The sequence below is a fragment of the Vicugna pacos genome, chromosome 32 (genome assembly GCF_048564905.1).
Source record: "Vicugna pacos chromosome 32, VicPac4, whole genome shotgun sequence".
Taxonomy (NCBI): Eukaryota; Metazoa; Chordata; class Mammalia; order Artiodactyla; family Camelidae; genus Vicugna; species Vicugna pacos.
In genome coordinates, this window is record NC_133018.1 from 5,604,203 (window position 1) to 5,624,856 (window position 20,654).

General features: G+C 57.9%; 1 protein-coding gene across 1 annotated transcript; it reads left to right on the forward strand.

The window, feature by feature from the left end:
- The first annotated feature begins 6,480 nt into the window (after positions 1-6,480).
- OSM (oncostatin M) lies at positions 6,481-10,422 on the forward strand. Its single transcript, XM_006213515.4, has 3 exons — positions 6,481-6,560; positions 8,138-8,271; positions 8,873-10,422. The coding sequence occupies exons 1-3, from the start codon at positions 6,527-6,529 to the stop codon at positions 9,413-9,415; spliced, it is 711 nt and encodes a 236-aa protein (XP_006213577.2). The 5' UTR covers positions 6,481-6,526; the 3' UTR covers positions 9,416-10,422.
- The last annotated feature ends 10,232 nt before the right edge of the window (positions 10,423-20,654 follow it).

Consider the following 20,654-nt stretch of genomic DNA (forward strand, 5'->3'; position numbering starts at 1 on the left):
AAGGCATTCATAGTAATTTCACTCACCTGTAAGCCTGTCCTTCTTGCTGATTTATTGCTCACGCCTAGCCTGGTGCCCCCACATACAACATGTTACTTATTAAACAGGGCTTGAATGAGGGACTGAAAAGTTTTTTGCAAAGTGTAGGAGTGTCCCCTCCAGTGACATCTGGCCCCTTTCTGTGAAGCTACCAGGTGTGGCTTATGTGGAATTTGTTCTGAAGTGAATTCTTTAAAGGAAGCAAGAGAAATGCCCTGGCTTTTTCTTTTTCAGTTTGTTTTCCAGGAAAGTGTTGAAATCTGCAGTGAGTGAAAGAACAGATTTTGGATTCATTTTAGAAAAATCATCATAAAGGAAAAAGTCAGCGTCTTTAGAATTGAAGCTTCCTAAAAAAAGATCACATGCCTTGGTTTATTGTAAGTGATGTGATTTGATTTCCTTGGGGAGGGGCGCCCAGGAGAGGGTAGGGCCTGCACTTTAGAGGCCTGGCTGCAGGTGCACTAGATGTGGGATGGGGGCGTGCAGGGTCCTGCAGCCTTGGGCTTCCACAGATGGCTGTGTCTATATGGCCATGTGTCCATCTGTTTACTAGGGATTAGTTGAGCACCTACTACGTTCCCGGGTCTGCTGTGCTCTGAAGACAGGCAATGGGGAGCCACAACCACAGTGCACACCTTCTTGGAATTTACTGTCTGGCTGGGGAGACAGCCCCACAGTTGTAAAAGTTTACGACTCTGAAGAATGGTACAACGAGGGGTACATCGTCCTCTGGGAGGACAAACCTGGAGGAAAGTCAGGGAGGGCTTCCCTGCAGAGGTGAGGCTCGGACTGAACCTTGATATCTGGATGGTAGTTCAGTAGGTGGACTGAAGTGGATCTGGCATGGGCAAAGGTCCTGGGGTGAGAGCTTGGCTCCTCTGAGGGACTGAGGAAGGTCAGAGAAAGCAGCATGCTAGAGAGCTGTTGGATGAGGCTGAGGAGGTGGGCAGGGCCTGGTGGCTGTGGTAATAATGACTTTGGCCTTGACCAAATGGCAACAGGAAGCCAGGGGAGTGTTTTAAGCAAGATGTTGGGACCAGGCTGTGCTGTGCAAGGCCCTCTAGAGACGTTGCAGTGGCTGCAGAGCTGTCTTGTGGGTGGCTCAGTTTCCCCCTCCCTCCCTGCCCTGCTCCCTCTCTGTTCGACTTCCAGCCATGCCTGCCATTCTTAAACGGGGCCCAGGAGGTCCTGTCTGCACATCAGCCCATGAGTTCTCTGGACGTGGAATCTGTAGTATCTCTTTTCTGCATTTCTGCCAGTGAGACCAGAGTTGTCTTTTCCAGACCCGCAGAAATGCTGACCTCCTCCCCTAAGCCCTCCCAGTGGCGCCCTCACCCCGGGCAGCTGCCCCCGCAGGATTTAACCTCCCGTCTCCCCTCTGGTTTCATCTACTGGGTGGGGAAAATGACTTCTGCCTCATTAGGTGGTTTTGCGGATGCAGGGATCCAGCCCCTGTGAACAGCTCAGAAGCGGGCCGGGAGCAGAGAAGAGCTGCAGAAATGTGCCCGATTCTGCCCACCGGGCTGACAGCATGTGCCTGGGGCACCAAAACTTTTTCGGCAAGAATATGATGTTTCAAAATAGGCGTTGGAATGTTGTCATCACGAGAAAAGTCAGGGCTCCCCTGGATTTCCTGATGCTATTGAATGTTTAGGTTTGCTTTTCTTCATGTGACATCTCAGTGCTTAGAGCTGCCAGGGGACCCATCATCTGGCCTGTCCCCGCATCTCACAGAGGGGACCCTGGGCTCAGAGAGGGCGGCCCCGGGGGCGGGGGTCATCCACATCCCCGTCTGCTGGTCAGAGTAGACCAATCAGCCCCCACCGGCCTTCCCCTTGACCTGAGGGTCCCTGCTTGGGGGGCCTGGTCTGGGGCCTACAGCTGGTGTGGGGCAGACGGTAAGAGGCTCCTGCACAGACGTGAGTTTCTTTCCATCTCTGCACTTCCCTGAATAGGTGTTCCGGCCCCTGGATGGGGGATCAGTTGCCCAATTTGGAGGAGCCACTGGGTGCAAGGGGGCATGACGTCCCAGCCCTGGGGACACACCAGGCCCGGGAAGGACGCTGCTGTAGGTCTTGAGTCACAGGATCCCCCCGTCGAGGGTGACCTCGCTGACCTTATGGGGGCCCTGGTAGCTCCTTGCTCACCCCGGGTTTATGTAACATGGTGTTTCCCAACTGTCCTCAGAGCCACCCTGTGACATAAGCAGACGTGCACCGCCGTCTGCTGCAGTGGCCGGAGCTGGCCAGCATCATCCACTGCATTACGCTGACCATCCTGGAAGGTGGTGTTTGCCACTGTGTTTTTAAAAATTGAGATACTGTTCACAAACCATCAAATGCATTAAAGTGGAGTGTTCAGTAGTTTTTAATTTAATTTAATTTTAAAAATTAATTAATTTTAATGGAGGCACTGAGGATTGATCCCAGGACCTCATACATTCTAAGCATGTGCCCTACCACGCGTAGCATGTTTTTTAGTGCACTCACAAGATTGTGCAGCCATCTAATTCAAAAACAGTTTCATCTCCCCCAAGCTCTATACCTGTAAGTTCTCCCCACTCATCCGCAGATCCCCCACCCCCTGGCAACCACAAGTCTACTTTTTGTCTCTATGGATTTACCTGTTCTGGACATTTCATACACACAGAATCCCACGTGGCCTTTTGTGATTGGCTTCTTTCACGTAGCGTAATGATTTGGGGTTCGTCCACATTGCAGCATGTATCAGGACCGCATTCCTTTTTATGGCTGAGTAATAATCTACTGTATGGATAGACCACATGTTTTAACCCATTACCTGTTGATGGACATTTGGGTTGCGTCTATGTTTTGGCTGTTGTGAATAAATGCTGCTGTGAACATTTGCATGCAAGCTTTTGTGTGAATATGTTTTCAGTTCTCTTGGACCTATACCTGGGAATGGAATCGTTGGTTGTATGACCTTTCTATATTCACCGTTTAAGGAACAGACATACTTTTTTTCAAAGTGGCTGCACCATTTTACATTCCCACCAGCAGTATATAAGGCTTCCAATTTCTCCACGTGCTCTCCAACACTTGTTATTGTCTGTCTTTGATTATAGCCACCCTGGTGGGTATAAAGTGGGATCTCATAGTTTTAGTTTTTGTTTTTGTTTTTAAGTGGCAGTACTGGGTATTGAACCCAGGACCTCGTGCATGCTAAGCACACGCTTTACCACTGAGCTCTAACCCCCGACCCTGTCTCCTAGTTGGCTAATGAGACGGATCATCTTTTCATGTCCTTATTGGCCCTTTGTGTCTGGTTTGGAGAACTGTATATTCACATCAATTGCCCATTTGAAAGTGGATTGTTGGTCTATTAATTGTTAAGTCGTGGCTCTGTGGTCTACAGAGGGGAAACTGAGGCTCAGAAAGGGGGTGTGACTGGCTGGGCCAAGAACACTGGGCCCTCAAGCAGACTGAGACCAGAACCTGGTCTCTGCATGTCTCTCCACCTGGTCCAGTGGCCTCCAGCCTCTGGTGCTGACCTGCCCCTTGGGCCGCACCAAATCCTGCCCTTGAGTTGAAAGGGGGAGGGCTCCCCAGCCAGAGGGTGGGCCAGAAAGACGAGGAAGCAGTAGTTCTGAGGAACCAAGCTGGCCCTCTCTTCCCCTCTGGATCACGCGGACCTGGCTGACGTGGCCCAGCGAGAGGGGACAGCCTGGGCGCTGTGGTCAGGAGCCTATTTATACTGGCTGGGCCGTGTTGCAAGCTCTTCCTGCTGGCGAGAGGGACGTCACTGGGTGCTGACCTCACCAGAAACGCTGACGCATCTTTGCTCGGATGGGCTGTCGGGCCTCCTCACCTGTTGGGCCACTCCATGTCCTCCTGCGCATCACCCAGCTCCGGATTGTCCCCTAGTGACCCCTGCAGCCCTTGACCATGCCCTCCCTCCTCTTGCAAGCGGTTATGGGCTGAATTGTGTCCCTTGAATTCATATGTTGAAGTCACCAACCCCTGCCCCTCAGAATGTGACTGTATTTGGAGATAGAGCCTTGAAAGGGGTGATTAAGGTAAAATGAGGCCATTGGGTGGGCCCCGGTCCAATGTAACTGGTGTCCTTATAAGAAGAGGAGATTAGGACACAGATGCACACAGAGGAATGACCGTGTGAGGAGACAGCGAGAAGGCGGCCATCTATCAGCCAAGGAGAGAGGCCTCGGGATGAAACCAACCCTGCCAACACCTTGTTATCAACTTCTGCTCCAGAACAGTGAGAAAACACCTGTCATTTAAGCCCCCAGGTCTGTGGTATTTGGTTATGGCAGCCCACGTTTAAAGCCACATGCTCAGAGTGAGGTCTTTCAGATTTGACAGCCCTTGTTTGATGCCCTGGCTCCTCTTAAATGTTCCTAAGAAGGGCAACCTCGGGGAAGACAACCTTAATGTCTCTGGGCCTTGGAGGCCTCTTTAAACCAAGGAGACCATGAGGCCTCCCTGGACCGTGGGGTGAAAGCACAGGGCTGTCCCCCAAGTGAGGAGGGGAGCTCCTGAGAGGGGTGCAAAGCTCTCAGCCAGACCGGACTCTCCTGCCAGGAGCCCGGCTCCGAGCTTCTCTGAGCTTCTGTCTCCTCGTCAAAGGAGCCGAGGCATCCCTGCACGGCCGCTCTTCCTCCTGGGAGTGTAGCTAGATGAGATCAGGGATGTGAAATGAAGAAGGATCCCAGCCTGACCCAGACTCCAGGAAGCAGCCTTGCGGGGGTGGGCACCGAGATGAGGAATTGAGCGGAAGCGACATTCTCAGCAGGAAAATCCAGAACTGGGCCCCAAGGGTGGCGCTGGTGCTGTGATCACAATGCTGGTTGCCAGGATCACAATGCTGGTGGAGGGTGGGGGGTGGTGAGGAGAAGCCTCCTGGGCATGGTGGTGCCTCTGGTTTGCCCACTGCTAGATCCTCAGCACCTGGGAGTGGCTGGCAAAGAGCGGGGCCAAATAAGTTTGTTGATCGAATACATGAGTGATGTGGGCACAGCAGAGGGGAGATGGGGTGGGAAGGCCTTGGTGGTGATGATGGGTGCTGGGGTGGGGATGGACGGGAGCGGGGCTGGCGTCCTCCTTCTGGCTGCATCGGCTTTACTCGTCGAGCCTCCACAGGGCCAGAGCAGCTCAGGCACCCCCCAGCAGCCTCCAGGGGCCCCACTCTGCCTCCTCAGCCTTTGACACCCCGAGCTCCTCTGGATGCAGGCCAAGGACCCTTGTCCAGGTTTCAGGGGGTGTGCTGGGGCTGCCAGGCCCAGCATGCAGGCCTCCACCTCCTCATCCACCCTCTCCTGAGCCTCAGTTTATCCTACAGAAAGCAGCAGGTTGGCTGGGGAGGCGCTGTCTCCAGGGCCCCTTCATTCTGATGTCTGTGAGCAGCAGAGGACCGACCGAAGATCACTATCTTTCAGAGAAAGTGAAACCTGGTCCCCAACCGTCACCGCGGCAACTCCCCCTCTCTGGCTTCCCCTCTGAGCTCACAGCTTCCCCATCTCCTCTGCCTCCCACCCCGCCCCCCGACAGCTAGTACGTGGAATCAGACTTTCATCTTTGCTTTTTCCTTCAAAGGCTCCTGCCTTTTATGTCCATGACGGCAGCAGCCCTGTGAGGTGTCCGAGAAACGCTTTTCAAATCCTCATTTTACAGGTGGGGGCCTCTGAAGTCCAGAGAGGTTAAGCGACTTGCTTTGGGTCACACAGCATGTCAGTGGGCTTGACCCCTGGTCTCCTGTTTCTCTTGCCCCAAGTGCTTGGTTCTCCTTAGAGGATCCTGTCTGTAGAGAGAGGGCCTGGCTGTGGGCGATGGGCCTGGGATGGAGAAGGCTGGTTGTGTGAAGGCTGCCTCATGAGGAAAAAAGATGGCTGGGAGCCCTGATGGGGGATGCAGGTCCTGGGGCCAGACCACAATCTCGGGGCTGCCAGCCTGGGTCTGGCTCTGTGCCCAGAGCCCGGTGGTTTCCGCTCACAGATGTCCCAACAGCCCTGGCGAGAGGGCGGGAAGGGCACTCAAGAAGGAAGATGTCTCGCTCCCTCAGCCCCAAACCACAGTGGCCTGTGAGGCCAATGACTCCTGGGCCAGGCCGGGGCAGCAGGACCTCTGGGGGCCCAGCTGGTGGGCTCTCCCCTCCATCCCTGCACAGCCCCCTGCAGCAGGCACGGACCCCTTGCTCCCTGCTCGCCCAGGAAGGCTGAGGCTGCGGTTTGCATCATCCTTGGGCGTAGGGCTGACCTCGAAGAACGAATTCGAAGAAAAGAGGAGGAGGAGCAGGCATGCCACCGCAACCCGCGCCCATTGGCCGCCTGTGGAAACTTTGGTTTTTGGGGTCATGTTCCCAGAAGGCCTGCCCTCCCCCCACCCCCTCCCCACCCACCTCACGAGGTGTTGGCCAATCGCCCTGGCGGGCATAAAGTGGCTGCCAGCCCGCAGGGCTCCCAGCCGGGAGGTGTCACCCCCAGCAGGCGCGGGCCCGAGCTCGGTCAGCCAGCATGCGGCCACAGCTTGTGCAGAGGACCCTGCTCAGTAAGTACTTCCTTCCTTCCCGCCAGCACCTGCTTGCCGTGCTCACAGGCACCAATGGGGAGCAGGGCCGCCCTCTGTCCTCTGGGAACTGGGGAGGCCAGGCACTAGGCAGAAGGATGCTGAGCCGGGGAGAGAGCCAGGGGTCAGGCAAAGACAGGGGTCCACTGAGAACACAGCATCTTCACAGAGTGGAGAAGGGTATCCCTGGAGGGTTTCCAGGGTGAGGTGATGAAGGGTCCACTCTGGGAGCAAGGGAGTGAGGGAAGGGGCTCCGCTTGGGGAGAAGCCAGGGAAGCAGGAAAGGGGTAGGAGATGTGCTGGGGCAGAGGAGGAAGCCACAGAAGTTGAGTGGGAACATGGTGTGATGTCTGGAGGGGTTGCGGGACCTCCTTCTTGCCCTGATTCGCTGGCTCTGGGATGGTTGGACGCAGTCAGCTGGGCCCGGGGGTTCTGGAGCCCACACAATCACACAGCACACATAGCCACACCCACAGGGTGACATGCACACAGAGCCACGTGATGTCATCGGGAGCCCTCAATCTCACCAATCTGGGAACCCCCACGTGCAGCCCGGGGCCCCTGTGGTGGATGGGACACAACGGCTGTGTGTAGCCAGCTCTTCCCTCGAGCCTCACACAGCCCCAGACGCACATCTCTGCAGGCACCCCAGTCCCACATGCGCTGTGCTCACCCCCGCCCTGCCCAAACCCAGCAGCTGGTACCTGGGGAGGCAAAGAGGGGTGCTTTGTGGTTACCGTGCTTGGGCGCCCAGCTCCACGGCTTCCCCAGCAGTGTCTTCCCCAAGGGGCCATGGCTCTTAGGAAGGGAACATGGTGTCACTGCCTTCCGGGCCATTGCGCCACAGGCCCTTCCGACCACGTGGCTGCCGGTGCCCGGTGGGTGAGTGGTGGGGGGAGGCGGCAAGTGGTGACTGCGCCTGACCCCCAGAAGGGTCAGACTCACAGCATCTCTGGTGGGCCTGACAGAAGTGGCCACTCATGTGGAGAGGAGAGAGGCGTGAGAAGTTGGGGGACAGGCCAGCCTTAGGTGACCTGAGCAAGCCCTCCTCCTTTGGTGCCTTGGTTTTCCTGTCAATAAAATGGGGCATAGACTTGATTCCACACACATCCTTTCCAGACGGAACCTCTGGGTGGAAAGGCAGCCTCCCTTGTTTCTGCAAACATAGCTCAGGGCACAAGGCTGCTCCTGGGCTGCAAAGCTCTCCAGAGCCCACCTGCACGGGCGGCCCAGGGGCCTGCAGCAATGGCCACCCCTTAGCCCAGAGGTCTGGAGGGGAGCAGCCCCAGCTGGGCTGCCCTGTGGTCGACAGGCTTGGCTCCAGCCGGACCCCACCACCTCTTCTCAAAGGCCTGCTCGGTGAATTGCCGCTGCTGGGTCGGGTGCTGGGCACTGACTCACTGGAAAGGTGGTGGTGGCCCCGGGAGGTGCTCCCAGGCAGGCCCACAGGGCACCACGACCTGCATCCTCTGAGGCCCTCTTGAGCACCCTCCCCTCCGAAAGCCACCCACCTGTGGCTTCCTCACCAAATCAAGTGACATGTCCCCTCTCTGCCCCAGGTCTGGTCCTCGGACTCCTGTTCCTGAGCACGGCAGCCACTGGCAAGTGCTCAGGCAAGTACCATGAGCTCCTCCAGCAGCTCCAGAATCAGGCGGACCTCATGCAGGACACCAGCACACTCCTGGACCCCTACGTGAGTGCTCAGGCCCCTGAGTCTCAGAGAACTGCGGGGTTAGGGCAGGAGCGAGCCCGGGAGAAAACCAGGCCCATCCCCCACTCAATATGGGGCTGGTGGGGAAACCAAGTCCCCATGTTACTTTAGGACCATGTTGAACGTTCCAGGCCTGAACCTGAGATGCCTGGGAGACAAGGCAGCTTCCCCAGCTCAGTGGGCCTGGAATGTGACCCCCCAACTCCATCACATCATTTATCCCTTTGCCCAGTGTGCTCATTGCACACCTACCATGCGCCTTGTTCTAGGCACCAGGACGTAGTGGTGAACAAAACAGCCCTGCCCTCCTGAGTTCCCGTCACCTCCCCACCGAAATGCCCCATGCCACAACCACCGCCTGTGTGGTCACCCCCTCCAACCCCCAGTATCCCTCTGACCCTGCCTGCCATGACCCAGGAGTCCTCTCCCTTCTGGGGCCTCAGTTTCTGGCTCTGGACAATGGGAGGATTGGATAGGGAATGCATGAGGTCAAGCGTTTCAAGGCTGACTGGAGCGGACACGTGTGTGTGTGTGTGTGGGGGGGCTCCAGCACTCATCTCCCCGATTGTCCTTCCCCCTCCAGATCCACTTGCAAGGCCTGGATCAGGCTGGACTGAAGGAGCACTGCAAGGAGAGCCCCGGGGCCTTTCCCAGCGAAGATGCCCTGCGGGGGCTCAGCCAGCGGGGCTTCTTGCGGACCCTCAATGCCACGCTGGGCCACGTCCTGCACAGACTGACTGCTTTACAGCAGGATCTCACCGTAGCCCGGGAGCAGGGGCGGAACATTCGCGGCTTCAGAAGTAACATCCACTGCATGTCCCAGCTGCTTCGAGGCTCCTCGGAGATGGAGACAGCTGAGCCCACTCAGCCGGGCCCGGGGGCCACACTGCCACCCACCCCCGTCTCAGACACCTTTCAGCACAAACTGCAAGGCTGCAGGTTCCTGCATGGCTACCACCGCTTCATGCACTCGGCGAGGCAGGTCTTCAAGGAGTGGGGGGATAGCCGGTGCCGGAGTCGGAGCCGGAGACATAGGCCCCCCCGGGCTCTACAGAGGGGGGCCCGCAGGATGCGACCCTTCAGGAGGGATGAGAGACTCATGCCCAGGGGCCAGCTGCCCCGGTAGCCTCAGGGGCGCCCCTGCCAGGTGAAAGGTCAGCAGGTACTCTGCTGGATGGTGCTGCCTGGGGTCTCCCAACCTGCTCCTCTCCGTTCCCCACCTCTCAGAAGTGCACTTTAAGGGGTGGGGGCTGGGTAGCCCCTCTACCTCCTTTGGGCTGGGTGGACAGGGTCAGGCTGCTGAGCCTTGTCCAGCCCTGAGTTCCCCAGCCCTGGTGGGGTGGCCAGGTCAGGTCCACACGGGGCCAACTTTCCATTGATTCAGGGGTCTGATGACACAGGCTGACTCATGGCCAGACTGGCTGCCCCCCCTGCTCTGCTCCCCGGAGGCCGACCGGATTGTCCCTCTCATGACTTGTGGGGCTGTTGCCCCCAGACTTCCTCCTTTCCATAGTGGCTTGGTTCGGAGGGGGAGGTCAGGGCCTGAGCTGGCCTCCTCTGCCTCATCACTGCTCTCAGCCAGACACCTGGGTGTCTGGGTGACCTCACTTTAGGCAGTTGTGATGGGAGCAGAGGACACAGAAGGAGCACTGATCTGGGGGTTCCAAGGAAGGAGGCTCAGACCCCAATTTGTTGGCCCCTAAATTGCTGTGTAGCCTCAGTGAGGCCACTTTACCTCTCTGGACCTCAGCTTTCTCTTTGTGATTCAAGGGGGTTTGGGACATGTAAATCCATCTCTGCCTGTCAATTGCTGGGATTCTGTGACATAGGTTAGATATCAAATTTTCTCCATACATGGGGACATGTGATATAAACGGACACTGGGTACAGACTTGAGTTCTTTGCAGGAGACCTCCTAGAGCCTGGAAGTCTGGATCCTGGGTCCTGGCTGCTCCCCCTGGTGGTGCATCATGGTATTTTCTCATGCTGAAACCATTGCCCTCTGGGAGGGGGTCCCAGAAGCTGCTGGGCCAGTTCCTTGGAGGGACATGACTAATTTATAGATTTTTATTAGTTTTTATCTGTTTATCCTATTTATAAGGCTTATTTATGATGTGTATTTAATGTTAATATTTTGCCAACATATATTTAAAACTTGCCTGGTTTCTAAAGCCCTTGTGTCTCTGTTGCTTCTTGGGAGAGAATTTGGGGGAGCCTGGTCTCTTGGAGAGGGGAGTCCCTAGGTGGCAAGGCCACCAGTATCCACCACTGAAGCTTGGGCTGGGGTTCTTTGCTGTAACCGAGAAGAGAAGTTGCATGCCCCACTCAACTGGGGGTTCTGACTGTGGGGGTGTCTCTGAATGGGTCTCCCTTGAGAAGTTGGGGACCAAGGATGTTGAGTTTTGGGAGCTAGTGGGGAGGGAGGAAGGATGGCGTGTGGGTTACTCTGGCCCTTGTGGGTGAGCGGCTGAGGGTAAATGTGCTGATGCGTGTTGTGTGAAATGAACAAGATAATAACAGATCCTGCCTCAGATGTGGCCTGCTGGCCTGCTGTGTGCTTGAAACTGCTTCCTGAAGGGCCCCAGAGTGGGCAGGGATTCCATCTGGCTCACCACTGATGCTCAGGGCCCCGCCTCAGGAGGGGCACCTACAGGCCGATGACATGCTGAGGCAGCAGCTACAAAGGAAGGGCTCAAAGAAGCAGATGAACTTGACCTGGATCAGTCCCCAGTCACCCCCACTTCCTGGGACGAGGGGCCATGGTGGGAACAGGACTTAACTTCAGGCTGGAAGAGAGTCCTGTGCGGGACTCCCCGAAATAGATATGACCCACTTTGCAGATGAGAGGACTGAGGCTCAGAGAGTTTGAACTGCCCAGGTCCTCAGAGCAAATTTACTGGGCACAGGCACATTTCGAATTCAGGCCCATTGGATGCCAGGGAGGGAGCATCCTCCTGTCACCTTTCAACATCTGTAACTTGGCTGACAATTTCACGAGTCCTTGGGGGCACAGAGCTACCAGGCGGTGGGGGTGGGGACAGACAATAGACAAGCGAAAGAGATAGGAGCAACTGAGATTGCAGGGCGAGCTTGGGCACGGGAAAAGCAAACCAGGGTGAGGAAATAGAGAGCAAGAGTCAGGCAATGTGGGTGGTCAGGGTGGCCTGGAAGAGGTGACATCCACTCTGCAGCCTGAATGACATGCAGGAGAAGGGGTGGAGCCTCTAGGTGGCAGGAACAGCTAAGGAAAAGTCTGAGCATTCAAGGATCAGGGTGTAGCGAATGAGGGCATCACCGATTTATCAAAAAGGCCCAGAGATGGGAAGTATCTTGCTCAAGGTCACAGAGCAAGTTAGTGCGGGGCTGGGGCTAGAAATCCAGGTCTGACTCCCAGCCAGGGAGCGCCCCATGTATTCCAGGCTGTTTACTGAGTATTTAGTCAGGGCTCTCCGCTGCCCCCCACTGGGCTCTCTCTTGCTTTCGGGCTCCTGCCGCACCAGCCACTTTGGGGATCCGATGTGCCCAGGGTACCCTCCTACCACAAGGCCTCTGCCTGTGCTGTTCTCTTCCCAGCCTTTGTGCTCCATCTTTTTGGTTAGTGTATCCTCAGTTATCCTTCCCGCTGTCCATGTTCTGGGTCCAGCAACTTGGCTGTTTTTTCAAAACTGGCTTGTCGGGACAGGGTGGGGGCTCACCAGGTGCATCATTTGCATTGTCAGCCACCTCCCTCACTAGCCCAGAGCCGCCGAGGATGGAGACCACATTTGCTTTGCTCTGCTCTGTCCCAGCACCCAACACAGGGCTTGGCACCCAGCAGGAGCTCAGTGAGGAGCAGGGCAGGGAGCCTGGCCTCGCCCTTTTCTGCACTGGCTCAGAAGGGGTGGGGGGGATTTCCTCGGGCTGGGCTGCTGGGAAGCTATGGGTGCGAGGGGGCAGACAGGAGAGCCAGGCACCCTCATGTTCCAGGAGGGGAAGGGGGTTGGCACTGCGGCAGCAGTGCGTCGTTGCCCATAGAGAGCGCAGAGGTGGGTCTGCGGAGGAAGAGCGGGGAAGCCCAGGGTGTTTGCTCCCCACCCCTCCCCCGCCCCCTGGCCACCTCCCACTCCATGGATAAGTCCCCGAAGAGGTGTCCGGGGCTGGCTTTGAACTGGAGCTGCACCAACCCGGCAGGAAGCAGATCAGGGGGCCCTAGACTCTGGGGTGGGGGTCTTGGGAGTCCTTCCAGTGAAGACTTGTCACCTCCACACCGTCTCCTGATAAGACCACAGCTGCAGGTGCCCCCAGACTGCCATCTCCACCCTGGTCCCAGCTGCCAGGACTTCTGCCGGGAGCCCTGCGGGCACCTCAAGGCCAAACTCAGCCCCAAGTCCTCATCTTTCTGCTTCCTAGTTGCCCCCACTGCAGTCCCAGAACCCCAGTGCACCCCCTTCTTGTCTGCCAGCCTCTCCTCTCCCCATCGATCCTGTGATTTCTCTAACACCCCGTCTCCAGCATGTGCCTCCTCCTCTCTCCACCACCAGCCTGGTCCTGGCTCCCTGAACATGTCTAAATCTCACTGTCATGCCTCCTGCTGCTCACAGACCTCCATGCCTCCTTCCTGTCCTAGTGCCTGTGGCGTCAATTCCAAACTCCTCATCGCAGCCAGCCAGGCCCCTGCTTTCAGACCCAGCTTTGCCAGCTCTCCTCTGCATTTGCTCTGTGCTCAGCTGGCCCCCAACACGTTCAGGCACCCTGACCTCCTGATCCCTGTGTTTCCCCCTCCAGGCTCCTCCCGCCTCCCAGCCCCCTCCTCCTTGACTCCCCATCCAGACTGAGCGGCGGGGCTTCCATAGGACTGTAGGTAGCTCACAGAGGGTCATTTCTGGAGTCTGCACCCGGAGTCACCTTGGATCGCCCCCGTCCCCTACAGCGACAACTGCCTTGAGATCGGGGTTCCCATGACCATCTGCTGTGACAGGTCGGGGGAGCAGGGGCTTTAATAAGGATTTTGTGCTACAGTATGAGTTGATCCCCAACTAGGAACATTTTCTCTGGGGCAGTGAGGCCCTAGGAACCTGCGAATGGCATACATTCCCTGCAGTGGCTCATAGGAAGGGACAAAGGGCCAAGGGCCACGGGCAAGATGGCACAGACTCAGGGAGATGCAGGGACCTCATCTGCTTTTCTTTTTCAAGTTTTTCAGGGTGACAGTCACAGCCCCTCAGTCAATGCATGTAACACACATGGATGGAAAGTTCCCTAGGACAGGGGTGTCTGGAGGGCAGGGAAACTGCAGGAAAAAGGCAGGGGTGGGGTCCCGGCATTTACTGTCTGTCTACAAAACAAGTTCACGGCTCGTGAGTGGCAGAGCTGGGGCCTCAGTGCCTTCACTGCCCACCAGTGCTGATGTGACTTGTTCCCACTCTCTCAAGGGATGGGGAAGTACTTGAGAGTTAAGCAAAATGAGTTCCAACCCCTGCCCCGCGGCCTGTGTGACCTTCGGGCTGCATCTCAGCACCCCCCTCTGCACAATAGACTGACTTAATTTGGCCCACCTCCCAGTCCGCCGGGGAGACTTCCCGGGAGACAGGACAGCGCGGGGCCTGTCGGCGCTGCTGTCCCAGAGCAGATGCACCAGCAGATTTCTCCTTCCTTCCTCTCCCTCGTTTTCCCTTTTCCTAGTTGGTTTTCTTTCTTCACAGCTCTTCTCTCTTTGTCCCTGTCCTCCACTGCCTCTCCCCACCCTCCCCACCAGGCCTGAGACCCCCAGTGCCCACGGAGTCCCTTTTCCACGCCGAGGAAAGGGTCACAGTCCACGGCCAGAGTGGGAGGCCCTGGGCTCGGTCAGCCTCACTCCCTGCTTCCTGGGGCGTCCCCAAGGGCTGGGCTCCGCTGGCTCAGGGAGGGGCCAAGTTCTCTGAGGGAGGGGGTTGGGCAGGTGGGGCCAGGGAGCCGGTGGAGGAGGGCGGACCAGGGACCAGACAGGTCAGGTGGCTCCGGGGTTGCAAGGTGGGTACTGGTGGTGGCTTGGGGGCCCTTGTCCAGGGGGGTGGCTGCAGCCCTGTGACTCTTCTAAGGACAGGGACTAGGGGGCATGGCTCTGGTGCACACGGGCTGTGGCAGGTCTGAGTCAAAACACCTAAGGCCGACCCTGGCCGGTCATGTGGAGGGCTGCCCAGTCATCGCCTTATGCTGGCCTGGGTCACCCAAGCGGGCTGGGCGCGGCCCAGTCAGCCGTGAGTCAGGCCCCAGCAGCCTTGCCACGCAGCACAGGGCAGGGGTGCCGGGCACACAGACGCCCCCTTCCCCACCCCCAGCCCCTGGTTCTCCCCTTGGCCACCCCAAAGCCCCTGGCCCACCTGTGTCAGGTGCACTCTGGCCAGGAACCTGGATTACTCTGCCTCTGTTGCCCCCAGCCCTTCAGTGGGGGTAGGGGGGTGGAAGTGGGGGGAGTCTCAGGGCCACCCGGCCCTGGACAGGAAGTCAAGTCGGAGGCGGGGTGAGGAGCCGTCTCTAGAGAAGATTCAGCAGGAGACAGAAGCAGAGGGGGCCTGGCCCCACGTCGATGGTGTCCCACTGAAGACTCAGCAAATACCCTGAGAGACACTGAAAGGTCCTGTGCAGCGCAGACCACGGTAGGCTTCCTCGAATTCATCCCCAGCACAGGCAAACATCACCCCTTCCCTCGTGTGTCTGGGGCATCTGGTGGCCACCTTGTGTCTCCAGGCCTCGGGCTCCCCTTCTGCATGATGGGCATGGTCAGAAGTGCCCTGCACATCCCTTTAATGCTGTGGAGGTGAAGAGTGCAGACCAGATGTGAAAGTGTCATGCAGACACCCGAGGGGTTAAAGATCATGGAAGAGTTAAAGGGCAGAGGAGAGAGCCCTGGATGCGGAGGCTGGAATCCTGGCTTTGTGAGGCTGGAATCCTGGCTTTGTGTCATCCCAAAGGGGTTGCCCCTCCAGAGGCCTTGATTCCTGGATTCCAAAGGGACCCTCAAGTTCCCTTTCCCTGGAGCAGTGGAGGGTCTGAGCCCATGGCCGCCTACCTTTCCCTCAGATGAAGACCTGGCAGGCAGAGGGTCCCTGTCCCCCAAGAAGGGGCTGTGGTGGGTCATGGGGTGGCCCTTGCCTGCTGCTGCTTTGGGGAGAAGAGAAGAAATCTTTGCTACAGTGAAGTCCTTTATGGGAGGCTCTGGGGTTGGTCAAGGTCATGGCCCCAGTGCCTTTGACCTTGACCCAGCATAGGTCTCGACCTCTCTGTGCTTTGCTCGCTCTGTAAGATGGGCCTAACTATGGAGGCACCAACTCACAGGGCTATGTGGGGAGAAAGAAAAATATAAGCAAAGTCATCACAGAGCTTGGCATCGGGGGGGGCACCTTGGCATAAATACCTGAGAAGGGGCTGGACCCCAGTCTTGCTGTTAGCAGTTCCTGAGGATGGGAGAGAGGTTTCCGGGAGGGCAGGGACACTGTCTCCAGGGCCTGTTCTACGTGGGAACTAGGTGGTCCTGGGGCCTGTGATGGGTGGGAAGGGGAAGGGGTCTCCCTGCTCCCTCTCCCCCTCCTCCTAGGTCAGCAGGTGGTTGGAGGCACAGGAGACCCCAACGCAAGCCCACTGCATGAGGTCCTTGGCGCCCCCTTGTGGCCGATCCTTAGGACACCGCCCCCACCCCAGGTGCTGGGCAGGGCAGAGGCCCCTCCAGGACCCCTCAGTGTGCCTCCTTCCCTTACCTTGGCCGGTTGCCTCTGCCTACCCTCCATTCCAAGCCCCAGCAATCCCTGCCCACTTCCTCAATCCCCAGATCCCGCCCTGCTCAGCCCTAGGGGAGGCACTGACCCAGTCTGGCCAGCCTGTGCTGGTGGCTGGCAGTCTCAGCCCCGGTGCCTGCTGCCCACTGGGCAGTGGGGGGCGCTGCAGCCCACGGCTTGGAGCTGAGTTAAGCGGCTGAGTGTTGGAGGTTTCGGGCAGTGAGCCCTGGACCTGGCCCTCCCCTACTCTGGGCCCAGCTGTCCAGGGCGCCTGGGAGGCTTTCTCTGTCCTCCACCACCCCAGCCCATAGTCCACGCCTCAAAGAGCCTTTTCCAGATCCTTTGAATCTGATGGCCTTCCCTAGGCCGGTTTTACAGATGGGGAAACTGAGAACTCCTAAAAGCTTCTTTCTGGAATCCTCACATCTAACCAGGGCTGAAACCCAGGGTTCCTGACTCCTTGTCCGAGAGCCTGAGCCAGGCAAGCAGCCCACATGCTATTGAGGATGTGCCACTAATTTGCTGTGTGGCCTTGGAAAAGTCACTTCCACTCTCTGGGCTGCCCTCTGAAGTGTTAACAGTTAAGGTAGTCGTATTATTAGTAACTCAGGCTTGTCTTCAGTGCCTGGGGGGTTTCTATAGCGAAAGGCTAACCTCACAGGTTGACAACATTGTGTCCCACTTCACACTCTTGGAACTGAGGTCTGACCAATGAGGTCACCAGTCTGAGGGCCACAGTTCGTAAGTGGCAGAGCTAGGAATGTACCTGAGGCCTGGTTAATTGCAGAGACTACCAATCTGTCCCCCTCTGGCCCCCTGAAGCCCCATCTTTCCAACCTTTTCCCTTTACAAGTAGGCACACTGAGGCTGCGGAGGCCAGGATGGTCTTCAGGTTCCTCCAGGCTAATATTGCTTCGGGAGATAGACGGGTTCTTGGAGGGGACCCTAAGTGTGCATAACTAAACACCTTCCCTCTGTGAGGGTCCACTACCACCGGCCTGTTGGCCAGAGTGGACTCAGGGGGAAGCACAGCCACTGAGGGGTCTGCAGGGATTCCGGCTCTCCGGACAGCCCACTGTGATCCTGGGGCAGGCACGGTCCCACCCAGAAAGGGAGGAAGCGGAAACGGGGTCCAGGGGTGGGGCGGGGGTGGAGGAGGCCCGGCTGGGCAGGAGATCAGAGCAGGATTGTGTCATGGAGTCCTGCGGCTGATAAGCAGCTAAGCAGCCAGCCCAGGCAGAAGGAGGGGCTCCCAGGCGACTCATCCTGGGGACCCCCGGCCCCCTGCTGCCAGTGAGCCCTGGACCACCCTTGGCCTCCTGGCTCTAGTTTGAGGGAGGCTGCGGGGGCAGCAGGGGGAGAGCTGGCTCCATCCCACCCTGTGTGACCTCAGGCAAATTGTTCAGCTTTTTGAGCCTCAGTTTCCACGTCTGTAAAACCAGGATTAAAATGGTTCCTGTGGGAATGAGGGCTCGGACCAGAGAGAATAGGGGCTCCCACGAGCCCTGTGTAACGGTTTGCTTTGGGGGCCGTGGGTGGGAGAGATGCACGTGGAGGTCTCTGGGGTTTGCACGTGCTCCATAAAGAGCGGGGAGCAAGGCTGGGGTGGCCCAAGGGTACAGGGCTGGGTGTCATACCCAGGTTGCCTGGAGGAGGCCGGGGGAAGCCTGACCCTCTTCCTCCGGCTCCCCTCGAGCTGCTCCCCTACCTGGTCCAGACCCTCCCAGGCTTCAGGGAGCTCACCTCTTCTCCTCTTCCCCAGAAGCAGAAGTGGAGGGTTCAGTCTCAGCTGGGCCTCATTCCGCACCCCCCAACCCCGCCATTGGGACTGGCTCCTCTACTCTTTCCATGTTATCACCGGACCAGGGCTCACATCACCTCCCACCCACCATCCTCAGAACAGTTCCTCAGTCGGTGCAGGCGCAGAGGGACCGTTTGGGGAGAGGGCCTCGCTGCTTCCCTGACATCATCTCTGGGGTCGGGTCAGGGTGGCCCCAGTGAGCCTGGCTTGAGGGAGGGGAGGCTGGGCCCCACCTCAGGGCCGGCCGGTTTCAAGCTGAGTGGGTCCGTGGGGCTGCTTCCTGTTCTGTTTATTGCCTCTGAGTTCAGGAAATCATTGAGTGAAACATCCTTCTCCCCCCTCCACCAGCCCGAGATTATTTAATAGGAGCCGAGCTGTGGTCTCTCTCTTTTGGAAAATCCAGTGGGAGAAGGAAGCTGTCAGCTCAGCTCTGACATCAGCTTTGTCCCTGAGCCAAGAGTCAGGGTGGCCAGGGCAGGGGGGTGGCGCTGGGGCGGGGCGGGGAGGAAACCAGCTGCCGGTGGCCCCCGTGACGTGAGGCCACCACATGGTTCCCAGGGGCGGGGGCTGGAGACCGAGCAGCAGGGATCGTTGGAGACACACTCAGGGATACACGCATACACACGCACACACATGCATGGGGTCACGCCTCCCTCGGAGACCCCCTGCCACGCACACTCACACACGCTTGTACAGGATCCACGTACATGGTCACACACACCTTCACACAATCACACCGGGCTCCCAGAGTCAGCCAGAGACGTGCACGCTCCGGTTCTCTCCCGACCACACACGCAGGGCCAGACATAGCCTGGCACAGACGTGCGGGCCCACAAAGGCCCTCACCACACATGCACACAGGTGGGAATGCCTGCTCAGGCCCAGAGAAACCAGCAGACTCACAGGGAGCCCAGTGGGGTGCTCCTAGACACAGGCTGGGCCTCCGGGCCGCGGGCTACCCTGGAGTGGGGACCGCAGCTACTTCCCCCTCCAGCTGCCCGCAGTGAGGATGAAGGGCTCTGGGTGGCAGAGCGAGGAGAGCTGGAGACTATCCTGGGCCCCACCCAGGCAGGAAGGGGCTGGGCGGGGAGCCCCGGGGGTCTGAGGCTGAGGAAGGGAGTGGTTGGTGAGAGGCTGGGCCCTGGGAGGGCCTTTGTCCCTCACCAAGTGATGCCAGGCCTCCGTCCCCCACCGTGAACACCCGCCCAGCCCCACCCTACCCACAGCACCTCCTGCCCACTCCTGGGAGTCAATGGATGGTGGCTGAGGACCAGACAGGAGCTCCACGCTGGCAGCTGCTGAGTGACCTTGGGCAAGTCATTCCTCTGCTCCTCAGGGTCTGGCTTCCATCATCTATACCAGCAGTTTGTAAACATTCTTGATCATGACCCATAGCTAGAAACACATTGCACCTTGCAACCAGTGCAGACAGGTAGTAACAACAGAAAAAAGGGTTTTGAGGAGTGGTGCTGGCCCTCACTCCAAGATACCTGGCGACTTTGCCATTCCATTTTCTTTTGAAAGTGCTGGCAGCAACCTTCTAAATTGAATCCGTGAACCACTAAAAGGCTGAGACCTACCACGTGAAAATACCCTGTCTACATCTGCTTGCGGCGGTCTCAAGTGATTTCAAGAGTCAGGGAGAGCCTGGGGGAGGTCAAAGGCTAAAAATGCAGAGGCTAAAAATGCCACATCCATTGAGGGCTACTGTGTGAACAGTCAGGGAGGAAAGGAACCCATGAGACACTGAGGGCAGAGACCTGAGTGAAACCGGACCCCAGGCAACTTGGCCTGAGCCTCAGAGGCAGGCCTCTGACGCTGACACTGATGTGAGCTCTGTGGGCTGCTGTTTCCCTTGCAATTCCTATCAGAATTGAAGAAAAAATGCAGTCACTCTGATTCACCTCCAGGCGGGTGATTCCTGACGCAGAAACCAGTCAGGAAGTGTCAGGGTGATGTTGGGGGCAGTTGGCAGGAGACCAGAAGTGGCTTCTGGCTCTGGCTTGGCCCTCTAGCTGGTCCCTGCCAGAGATCTGATGGGGTGAGGGTAGGAAAGGCAGAACCTGGACCTCAAGAGACTCAAAGACAGCGGGGCTTTCCAGCGCCCCAAGGCGGGAAGTAATGTTTACTTCCCTGCAGAGGCTCTAAGAGGCTGCCTGGACCCCCAGGACCTTTGCCATGCTCTGTGTCCTGAGAGGACTAAGAGCCCTCCTCGGCCTAATGCTCAGACCACAGGTGGTGCCCTGACTCCTGGACCCAGGTCCAACCCAAGACCCTGATTCAGGCTGGGGTTTGAGACCATCCCATGGCCACCCTGAGCTCTGGTTAGGACTGCCACGTGGCAGGCACTTTGTGTTTCCCACTTAACATCCTCACGACAGTCCCATGAGCCTGGCACAACAGCATCCCAACTTTCAGTGGGAGGATTGAGGCTCAGAGAGAGGAACCCAGTTGCCCCAGGTCACACAGCTGGTAAATGGTGTGGGCAGGACTCAAACCCAGGTTTGCCTGGCTCTAAGCCACACCCCTACCCACAGGCACTACCACCACCCTAGCCCCAAAGGGGACTTGCAAAACCAAGCCAGGGGCCACAGGAAGGTAATGAGAGGGTACAGAGGGTGGAGGCGGTGCCCCGCAGGTGTCGTTACATTTGCCTTTCTCACGTGCTGAATAGTGAGGTGCTTTTGCCTTTTGGGGACAGGGTACCCAATTGCCAGGGCTGTGCCAGGAACTCCAGGGCTTCTCCTGTCTCCTCTGGCTCCCCTCATCAGCTCTAATCCTGGGCTATATTGTCTGGCCCCCACCTTCCTCCCCTGGGCTCATCTGACTGCCCT